This window comes from Phytophthora infestans, genomic scaffold, assembly GCF_000142945.1.
Source record: "Phytophthora infestans T30-4 supercont1.73 genomic scaffold, whole genome shotgun sequence".
Taxonomy (NCBI): domain Eukaryota; phylum Oomycota; class Peronosporomycetes; order Peronosporales; family Peronosporaceae; genus Phytophthora; species Phytophthora infestans.
Genome location: NW_003303686.1, coordinates 596670 through 607694, shown reverse-complemented (window position 1 = coordinate 607694; position 11025 = coordinate 596670). Strand labels below are relative to the sequence as shown.

Below are 11025 nucleotides of genomic sequence, written 5' to 3'. Positions count from 1 at the left end.
TCCAGCTTGTTGATGAAGAAATGATTGACTGCAAACCCGTTGCCGACACATCTTTTCGAGAGCTCAGACTACAACTTAGTCCAATTTGCTAAAAACATGTTTTGTGTTTGCTCAAGGTAGTTGCATCGCTTATAGGTTAGGCAACTGACTTAAATCTAGTATTATCTCGTAGACTAGAATAAATACAAGTGCACCTGCATTCAAAACGCCTCCAGAATTTCGTATCAAGCTGTCATTTGGGCAATATCAAGTTTACTCTAAAATAATCCCTGCGGTGGTGTTTTTACCCTAAGTTTTGTGTAGCTATAAGTTAAAGACATCTGTGATTTATATTCGTAATCGGCCAAAATGCGCGGCATTTGCTCGCTGGCTGCCATGGTGCTTACTTTCTACGCGATCACCACGTGCACCAAAGCCGCCCTGATCGACACCGCCCGTGGTTTGTATTACGACAGTACCAGAAGTATCACCTCTGATATAAGCGCTCGCCGTCTTAGAAGGGAAGCGGCCGTATTGCCAGCTGCCGCGTTTCATCATCACCTAATGCAGAACCCGTCAGCACCTTCGACTCAATCGTCGCAAAATCGGCTCACTGAAAAGTGGTCGAAAGCTCTCGGTGTTCCACTGTTACTTGGTGCGGCAGCTGGCGTCGTTGTTGCTTCTGTCAAGATATTTCAAAAGCTGAACGAATTTGCCAAATAATGCTTACTGAAGTCACCTGAGTAAGTACAAAGCCCTCGGGCCCAGCATCTTAAATGGACTTAACTTAATTTTCATTTTACCGCAAATGAGAGGTTGAAAAAACAACTCAAGGAAAAAACAAAAACATTGTATTTTAAACGGAATAACTGAATATAGATCCATCAGCACATTATAAATATGCATCATTTCCGGATTCAACGGTAATGCAAAATACAAAAGTGAAAGAACAAAGTGAATGGGCTGTCTGAGGCATTAATATACAATTACACGTATAGGAAGGATGCATAAACTGCGATGCTGGATGCACCTTCTGGCATAATAAAGTTTGGGTCCTTCAACGCTCTCTGACAAGTCAATAAGCATCTCTGTAGGACTCGTCCTCCTACTAGGAGGACGAGTGTCGCCCAGTAACATTCCTTGAGCTTGCGCCACCGCCAAGTGCTGCTCTTGGATAAGCTCACGCAGCACGACGTTGTGCGCCACTTCGTTATTTAGCACAGTATCGTCCTCACCGAGTCGCACTAACGTCTGCAGCTCAAGGTTCTTTAGTTCAACCTGCAATACAGCGACCACCGCTTGCAACACGGCTTCTCCTTTTTACGTAACGCGTGCGTAGACTTTCGCTTCTTGTAGATGCGTTTCTTTTTCATTGGACTTCGCGCGCTGTCACTCGCGTCGGAATAACCATAGGACCATAACGCTATCGTGGCGACGCGGGTCGGTGACGTGGCAGTCATGTCGGACTCCACGACGTTTATTAGGTCTGCGATGCTCACAGCGTCGTTCATCGTGCAGTTTGAGCCAGTCGACCTTGGAATGATAGACGAAGCCAACCGATCAAGCGGAAGAGCAAGTGACAAGGACCATTGTGCTCCAGCGAAATACCGAACATGTAGTTACCACTACCAGGTTGCCGAAAAATTTATGGATAGAAAAAAGCATAATCACAAATTCTATTATGTAGGTACAGTAGACCTAGAGCCTCTCTGACGCAGTTAAGATACGTGCCCTGCGATCGAATCGACGTCTCTCGCATGTCCATCACGGCACCATGCGAGATGTTGAGGTCCGTGTGGCAGATTTTCGTGCAGGCCCAGCGCATGAGGACAACGACAGGCTCGTCCTCGCCTTCAGCTTTCTGCTTCGGTGTGTCCAGGTACGACACCAACATGGCGGCCGTCGTGTCACGTCGAACGCGCTCCCGCGGTCTGTACGGATACAGCTCGTCCTCGTCTACGAAGTCTGTGGATGTGACTGCATAGCAGTCTCTGCCGCTCTTGCCACTCTCTGTGTTAGTGTACTCTGTAAAATGCACTAAATTGTTCTCTACAAGGACACCTCGAACACGAGTCGCATCTGCGAGACCCTCTCGTCGTTCATATCGTCGTCCTCGCGCACTGTAATGTTGCCTGACGTCTCGGAAATGATGATCTCGACATTGAACGCAGCTTGGAGCACTGCGTCAAACACAGCGCGGACGCCTCCTTTCACACCGTGTAGCGGAGTGATCTCGAACCGGGCAATACAGAACCCCCCGTCCGCCGATTCGTATCGCTCTTCCTGAAAGTAGGGAGTGTTCGGTTTGATCCCACTGCTTCGTGCACGCAAGAACCTTCTGGCCTCTCGAAGTTTGACCCCTCGTAGAGCATGTAGCACGCGTCGTCTTTCCTCTCTATCTGCGCTGAGACAAATCTTGGTCTCCATGGGTCTCACTCCACTCATTTGGTGCTGCATCTGACCCGATAGAAATGCTCTCACCTGCGCCATCACCAAATGCTGTTCCTGAATCGATTCTTTAAGTACCGCGTTCTCTACTGCTCGGTCATGGTAGGAGTTCGACACTTCGCCCTGCTGTACCAGCGCCCGGAACTTAGCATCCTCAAGCTGGGCTTGAAGCTCCGCGATCTCCCTCTCCAGAACCGCCTTCTGCTCCTTTCGAATCGTGTGCGTCGCCTTGCGTTTCTTGTAAGCACGCTTCTTTTTCTCGGGTTCTTGTGGCACAGGAGAAGGTGAACCTGAGGCGGAGGATGCCGGAGATTCGTCTTTAACAACTTCTTTTTCGGGGTCGGTAACGAGATCCATCAATGAGCCGTCCTGAAGACTCGACGGCCAACAGGTAGATCCGTTCCAGACCTGCAACTGGCGGTTGGCCACGACCATGAGCGCATTATGTGGCTGACACTTCGCCTTGACAGTGGAGTTGGCGGTGGAGACTTGGAATGGATCCATGGACGTGGAGCAGGAGATTTTGATGGTATTTATTAGTCAAGTCTTCCGAGCATCGACCAGTGTGTCGGTAAATGCTCAAGTGATGACGTTGTGGATGAGCGTGTTGTTGGAATCGCCTCTGAAGTTGTGATATTATATTTAAGAAATTATGTTGAGCACGGAATATGAAAACCTTTGTCAAAGCGATTCAGTATAGTAATTGAAGTGGCTTTATTCTTTATTAGAGATTCTCGGCTGTTCTCACCAAATTATTTACGGTGCCGTAATCTTCCAAGACCCCGACGTTGACGTTCTCGGCAGTCGAGTCGACTAGGCCGAGTGGAGATCCAAGTGTGCTTCGAAGTAGTAATACGAGAGGCGCTCCTGCATGCGTTATGTCACTGACAGCAAGGCGAGGTGAAGAGGATACTGTCGGTCTGCAGGCTCGACATGAGATGGCGGGACGACCCAACTTTGGCAATAAAGATGTATGGGTCCGTCACGCCTGCAAGTTGGAGGCTGGGACACGCATCATGCGTCGCAAGGTCCTACGTACGCGACATGGACAGAGAGCCCTCTCTCTTTCTCGGCAATTTGAATTTCCATCTCGTCGACTTTTTTCACATTGTCAGAACAGAGCCTTGCAGATGAAATGTCGCTCTGTTTTATGGCCTAGATAAGACAACGCGCTAAATTAACCTTTAAAAACGATACATCATTGGCACCAATAATGAGAGAGAGGCAGACTGATCCATTTAACCTTAGTTTCTAGATGTCTGGTAAATCCTAAGCCTGGTTAGCAACGCCGGTGTCTGCGATAGATCCGGTGGTTGTGCGAGGCTTGTCAGCTCGTGTGACTGCTCTTTTGGTTCGTCTTCCAGTGTATTGGTACACACCCTCGAGTCGTGTTCCTTGCTCCATCCGTTCTGGTGAGCGGCGCTCGCGAAACGCGAGCGCCGTTAGCTGCCTGAGTCCGGTTGTCCAAAAATCTTGAACGGTGCCTTCGATAGATGTTTCCTCGTGCTGAAATACGACCCGATTCCTTTGAATCCACAGCGTGGTGATGCATACACTGGATAGAATACGTCAGATCCTCGTCCATTCTGCTCGGTAGAGCTTCTCGTCATCCGGATGAGCCGCTATGATGCTTCTCACTCTGGGCGTATTTAACGCTGGCGCTTTCCTGGCCGCGCAATTGCTGCGGTACTGTTCGCGCCGAATCTTTCTCTGTGATCACCCGTCGAATGACTGATTAGCTTGGACCAACACGCCTGCGCACATGAACACTCCCAGAAGATATGCGCTAGGGTCTCCTTCACTTTTTGACACTCTGGCAACTTCTGGCAGCTATTATCAATTAGTCGGCCTTCGTGGAAGAGGTTTAGCTGTGCCACAGCGACCCGGTACGCCACCCAAACTTGGTACACTGTTAGCTCGTTACCATGGGTCCCGAGCTGCTTCGGTAGTTGGCTTAGGGCCCCGCGTTGCCACTCGTCGGTTCTCCTCCGTGCCTCCAGTCCGTCCACTTGGGTCTTTAATCCTTTCTCTGCCACTTGGTAGCGTCTGAAAGGCTGCTTGTTTAGAGCTGACAGCACTCGCTTGTTAGCAATTGTCGCTGGCACCTCCCATTGTATGCCATGGTTCAAGGGGTGTGTCTCGAAGACGATGCTCCCGTCATCCTGACCGTGCTGAAGCACCTGAATATCCGGGTGCACCTCTTTCGCTGTCTCGGGACTCTCGACTACCCTCCAATTTATGCCGTTGGGTTGTTGATCGAGTTGGATGGTGTATGCCCCTCCAGCGGCATTATCCGTCGACACTCCGATGGCGCGTGTCTGGCTCACACAACTCCAGCTGTAGGAGTTCCTGAGCTCTGGTGATTCCGTAGGCGTAAGGCCGGGTTGACTTGCATGGATTGCCCTATGTCCAGCCGCGGCGAGCTCCTCAGAATCGCTATTGCCCAGCGCCGTAACTTTAGTTGGCGATGCCTCTGCTCGCCTGCCACGGGAATTATCATTGAGTATGTCCACCTGCCTGTCCTGTGAATTGCCAAGTCGGAGATCGAGCATTCCTGGAAATGGTTATACTTTCGGCTGTTGAGTGTGGCTCCCGTGCTGTCTACGACCCACGATTTATTCGCCCAATTGTACGTCGGCCAGAATTGCTCTTCCGACGTCGATCGCTCCCGATCGGAGGGTGGGAGCTCCACTATCCACTCGCCATCCGAAAACCAGCTGATAGATCGTTTTACCAGCTCTTCATCACGAAACTGGGCCTGCCTTCGGTCGTCATTAGGCAGCCGCGCTGTTTGCCACACCCATTCTCCCATTGTGTGCGCTAGTGCCACTCCGGGAGCATCCAAACTCTGATTGGCACCAATAATGATCGATTGCCACTTTTTGACCGACCAACGGCAACTAAAACGTATCCACCGCCAGTCATTCTACTAGCTTATAAGAGCGCACACACATCACCTATGCAACATCCAGCCAATTGCATCACGTAGACGTTACTATTTTAGCGAATGAGAGATGCACACATGTACATATCTACGGTAAAGATTAGAGCTCACTTCAGTGTCTTCTACTCAAGTATCACCCTCGCTGCCAATAAGCCCCTTCCTGTGTCTCAATGCCTCGCCAAGATCGTCTGGACCCTTCTTGCTACGGATATATCGTCCCACGACAGCAGCATGCTGGTGGAATCGCTCAAGGCCTACGTTGTGAGCAAAAGCGCCCTCACTTCGTGTGCGTTGTGTACGGAGCTAGTCCCGCATAATCTGCGCACAAATCTACTTCTGTGCAAGTGCAAAGCTAAGGATGTTGCTTCTACGCTCGTTGTCCATGGAAGGACAAGGTGCAGATCTGCATCTTGTCCAACGTGTTGAGCATCCTGGAGGCGGGTAAGCACATGTCACCCACCTCGTCCGGCGAGACTAACGGAGGAGATGAAGGCCTGCGCCCGGGATATGTGCACCTACAATCACAAACCTATGAAGATATTCCGCTGTATCGTCCGTCGTTTTGAAGTCGGAGGAGCGAAAATGCCATCGTTGGCAAAGGTGCAGCCCTTTGTGTAACACTATCATCGCGCCCACCTTGGTGGAAGCGACTTTCATGACAGTGTAGCAGCCAAGGTGAGTGAGCATGCGTACCGTGAAGAGGAGGAAGCGTTGCAGGCTTTCACGCTCACGTGGCACTCATCTGCCGATGAAGAACCCATTGTTGGCCGCGGTTCGGACTCAGATCTGCTTGCGGTGGGCATTTTCATCAAAGCAATTTCATACGCGGCTAGACCGCGATCCGCGATCGTACGTCTTACACATCGATTCAACAAATACGTTGAGCCAGGTGGAGTACCCGCACCTGGTGGCTGGGATCTCAGACTGTATGAGCTCTTTTTACCTGGTTGGATTTGTGATTCTACCACATCAAACCGAAAAACACTTTTCGGAGGCCTTTGCAATGCTGCATCACCTGTATACTCAAGTTACGAACAAGCAGATCTCTGTCCGCTACGTAATGGCCGATGCGGACAAGGGACAGAGAGAAGCTGTCAACGGGGCGCTCGGTGACGGCAATGAGCTCGTTAATCTAATGTGCTACTATTAAGTAGGTGCCAAGGTATACAAGAAGCCTGGCTAGATATTGCTGCAATGCACTACTCTACTTCGGAGGCTGAGCTCGAGCGCATTCGCATACGCAGCTCAGAAGCCTAGCAGATGTTACCGCATCGCATCTCTCTGCCTTCGCAAGCTACTTCTCCAGTGCTTGGATTGGCTTCCCGCTCAGACGCTGGCAAGCGCACCACACACCTCGTGGATTCGCTGCCACTAATAATCCTGTCGAGCAATTCAATCGCGCAATCATTCAAGCGTGATTACACGCTCCGATCACGGATAAAAATGGGTACTCTCATTGATCAGCTACTGCTTTGCGTCCACACTGATGCCATCTTAAGCAAGACATTCGCTACAACTGCTCAGATGTGCCTCGTCGTGCTCGTGAAATGGTGAAAGCAGGCACAATTCGCGAAGTATTCCCGATGAAGCACACCATCGGCTTTCTAATCGGCACGGCAACTCCACCGGCGCCAAAGGATATTGTCTACGTCTTGTCTGACACAATGGAGCGGGTTTATGACCCGCAGGACAGACGAACAAAGAAAGCTCTTCCTGCTACTGCTTCCATCTCAACGCAAAAAGCTCGGGTGGAGACTACTGATATGCCTGGAGCTGGCTGGGAGGCTAATGTGGAGAAGCAGACGTGCGGGTGTCGCGTATTTGTCAAGGCTGGGTGCTGCATCCACCTCGTTTATGGTCTTTCAGTGAGGGATAGACTCGATTTCTTTGGTGGTGCACGTCTTGTTTACCGAGGCAGAAACAAATCTCGTCGACTCGAAAGCGAGTCGCAAGGGGCTGGCAGGCCTGTAGGTAACAGTAGCGCACTGCAGTTAGACTAGAGCGTTTGAAGCATCTAATGCATTCACTCATTAATTCTGTCATTCACTCGTAACAGCTAGAAGTGGAGCGGTCCCTACCAATTCACCCTCCGACCGCCACCAACATATGCCTATTGATCATGACACACAATGCCGCACCTCTACAATGCTCCACCACCGCTTTGCACGGCTCGCACCGCGCGATTTTCTCCAGATTGCCGGCGCTGTTACACTCTCCCTCATAGTTCACTGGTGTCTGTAGCTTCTACTGTCTACACAGGAAGCGCATGTTTCTTAGCGGGATTTTTACAGCGCCTCAACCACCTTCATATAGATGGAGATCATCTTCTCTGCCCTTTCGGGCTCGCTGTACTTCAAAAACGTAGCGTTGGTCCGAATACTGGGTATGTGCGGCTAGCTACGGGTACGAGGGTGCTAATGAGGTTTTCTGGGGTTCAGGAATACCCCTGTAGCGTTCTGCAGTGCCACGATAACGTTGCCACTGCTTATCAAGTGCCCGTAGTGTGGCACACACGATGACACAAGCACTGCATGTACCCATAGACAGCGGTGTATTTTATGTGCAGCTTTTGGCGCTCTACATATTATAGTAATGTCCCAATCAAATCTAAGTGGAACAGTGAATTGTGGATGCAAACAATCAATTTGGAAGGTGTTTTTGGTATTTTGTCCCTAGATAGAGCACGGTTGGCGCATAAAAACAGGCGTAAAACTGCTAAAGGAAAGGCATGTCTGGTATAATCATATCTGCACTCGATTTGCGTTTCAAAAGCGCAAAAAAGGGTAGCTTTAGAATACATCGATGTCGATTTGTCGTAAATCGACCACGAGCGCTTGATTTGGCTTGTCGTAGCTCGATTTTTTAGCCATTATAATTTGGACGATCTATCCCTTTTTATAACCTCGATATTTAAAATGACCCCGGTTTATTATAAATCGAGCACCCACCCTAGTGGTAAACGACATAAGCTTTGCAAAGCACAATACTTGTACCAGTGTATGGTGATACAACGCTATTTGTTTCCAGTTACGCGGTTAACCCAATGAACGCCGTAATCTGTATAATACGTAATATGACATGATGCAGGTTTAAATGAATCAACAGCTTGGACGCGGCGTCGTTTAGGCTACTACACCGCATATATAAGTTTGTATAGACCACCATGGGAGTTTTTATCATTACCGATCGGCGAGGGGGAGATAGAAAGGTATTATTCGAAACACATAGAAAATCCGATATAAACGGCCTAGAGGTTTGACAATTCTAATGCAAGCCCTTTAGCTCCTCTCTGCCCAAAACCTCCACCACTCAGCCAAAAATGCCGGAAACGATCGACAGGAAGGAGTTCAAGCGTCTGTGGGGGTCGCTAAAAAAGGCTGGTTGGCGGGCAAGACCCCCTCCAGGCCTCCTCTCCGATCATGCGTATCTCAAGCCTGGCGTGAAAGGAAAGCTAGACAACTACAAGGCTGACACTGATTACTTTATCGGTACGTTGTGTTTAGCAGTAATAACTACTCCCTCTAACCCTGTGTGGTGTAGGTCCCAAGCCTTTGTGGAAGTATGCTCTGCGTGAGGATCTAGTACCTTTCCCCCCTCAGCAATGTAGCCATTCCTAACAGAAGCAAGTTCAACCCTGTGCGCGTCTATAATAAGGAGAAGCCTCACAAGTACGGGACTAAAGTGTACATGACGTGCTGCGCGGAGACCGGATACTGTACTCGGTAGGTGGTTTACTGTATTCTGTATCTGGTTACTCTGTATCGTATAGAATAAGAAACCGAGTGCTTACCGTATGCTGTATTGTGTAACATATAGGATGGAAGTGTATCTCGGCGCTGTAGAGAACTCGAAAGGTGTGGCACAGAAGGCAGTCATCAGGAACGTGACTAAGGCGCTTGATGGCCAGGCCCATAAAAGGCTTATCATCGCCGACAATTTCTACACGTCGTGTGCTCTATTGCTGGAGTTATTGGACAAGGATCTCTACTACGTCGATACTCACCGCAACATGCGGCTTGGGTGGCCCAAGCCGTTTGCTTTTACGCAAAAGAAAAGACCGAAGACTATGCCCCGAGGCTTGTATCGAATTGCGCACGCGCGTGATCATCCTGGTCTCGTTGCACTGAGCTGGATGGACAGCAAGCCTGTCGCGCTCCTCGCGACGGAATGCTCTACAGTTCCAACGACTGTAATGCATAGAGCGAAGGGGGAGACAGAGCGTGTTGCGGTACCGTGCCCGCAGCTTGTGGTTGATTATCACCAAGGTATGGGCGGAGTAGATCGCCATGATCAACTCCGCCTTCAGCGCTATTCAATACAGCTTACTGTGGCCCTCAAAAAGTACTATCGGCGCATCTTCATGGGTTTTGTGGACATGGCGATAGTCAACGGTTTTATTTTACATAAAATTATTCTCAAGCAAAAAGGGCTGCCAGTGCCAACACACGCGCAGTATATGCGCCGACTTCATACCGAGCTTTGGCCACGAACGAAGCCACACTGCGTACAAACACCAACGCCGAGGACCTCGTTTGTGAGCCTATTCACACGCAACCGCACAGACTGCGAAACAATGAGGAAAAATACAAAGGCAAGAAGCGAAAAAACCCAGAGATGGATCAACCGCCAGCAACCTCCAGCGTAAAGGGCAGAAGCGTAAGGGCAAGCGCCGCCAGCACTTGTGCAAAGTTTGCTCAGCCTTGGCAACTCCCCAGACAAAGAGCTTTGAAACCAGTTACTACTGCGAGCAGTGCACATCAAACTTCGGAGGCTACGTACCTCTATGTAACAAGGTTCGCCACGAGGAAACCGGCAACACGCTCACATGCGGCCGAATATGGCATGATTTGTGGCGCAACGGCACTGCCATCCCTGCTCACCTCAAGAAGCGTATTCGCTTCCGCAAGCGAAAGAGCTTCGAGATTTTGAGCGACAGCGACGACGGCGGCAGCGACGCGAATGAGGATTGCGTGGATATCCAGGATAGCGAGTAACTAGGCGTAGATAATGCAGCCCGTACACTCCCCAATTTTTTGGCCAGTTCTTGCCTAGTTCTTCTTCTACTCTTGCTAGTCTAGAACTGGCCGAAAATTTGGTGAGCGTACGGGGGACGTAGTGGCACGCTTCGCCAGTCATTTAGGCGCAAACGCAGATTGCCCAGACCCATCAGATTCAGCGGAATACTCGAAGTAGAAGGATATGCGACGAAAGTCACGTCACATTTGCCCAATGAAATCATGACATTTTACCAGCCGGTGGGCACATTGTTGTTTTTCTACGACAGATTGCAGTCTATATGTACCTGGTCGCAGCGTTTTCGCTACATCCCATTGCGGACGGCTTGCAATGCATTACGTTTGCAAAAGTGGCAGCTATAGTTTAATAAAGATAATCATTTACTCTGTATTATACAGAATATCGTTAAGCGGGCATTGGGTTAAGTGCGAAAAGCAAAGTTTGCTCATTAGACAGGTTTCGAAACGCGTTTGCACTTCCCTCACCTTCACATTTGTGTTTGTAAACACGAGCAAAACTAGCCCTCCCAGTCAAATTCTGATGGAGCTCGCAAATGTGCGGATAGAGCACCTCTACCCTCACACCAATCATTCGCTCATCGAGCACTGTACTATATGGTTGGCTTCACAATCGCACTG

The 11025-nt window shown here is 49.8% G+C and overlaps 2 protein-coding genes across 2 annotated transcripts; both read right to left on the bottom strand.

Annotated features, from left to right (window-relative positions):
- Positions 1 to 1624: 1624 nt before the first annotated feature.
- Positions 1625 to 2862, bottom strand: PITG_18613 (uncharacterized protein; the record flags this gene model as incomplete). The annotated part of the gene is made up of 3 exons (XM_002997491.1): positions 1625 to 1985; positions 2033 to 2685; positions 2836 to 2862. The coding sequence occupies 3 exons, from the start codon at positions 2860 to 2862 to the stop codon at positions 1625 to 1627; spliced, it is 1041 nt and encodes a 346-aa protein (XP_002997537.1).
- Positions 2863 to 3696: 834 nt separating this feature from the next.
- Positions 3697 to 5239, bottom strand: PITG_18612 (uncharacterized protein; the record flags this gene model as incomplete). The annotated part of the gene is made up of 4 exons (XM_002997490.1): positions 3697 to 3836; positions 4066 to 4137; positions 4352 to 4908; positions 4998 to 5239. The coding sequence occupies 4 exons, from the start codon at positions 5237 to 5239 to the stop codon at positions 3697 to 3699; spliced, it is 1011 nt and encodes a 336-aa protein (XP_002997536.1).
- Between the last annotated feature and the right edge of the window lie 5786 nt (positions 5240 to 11025).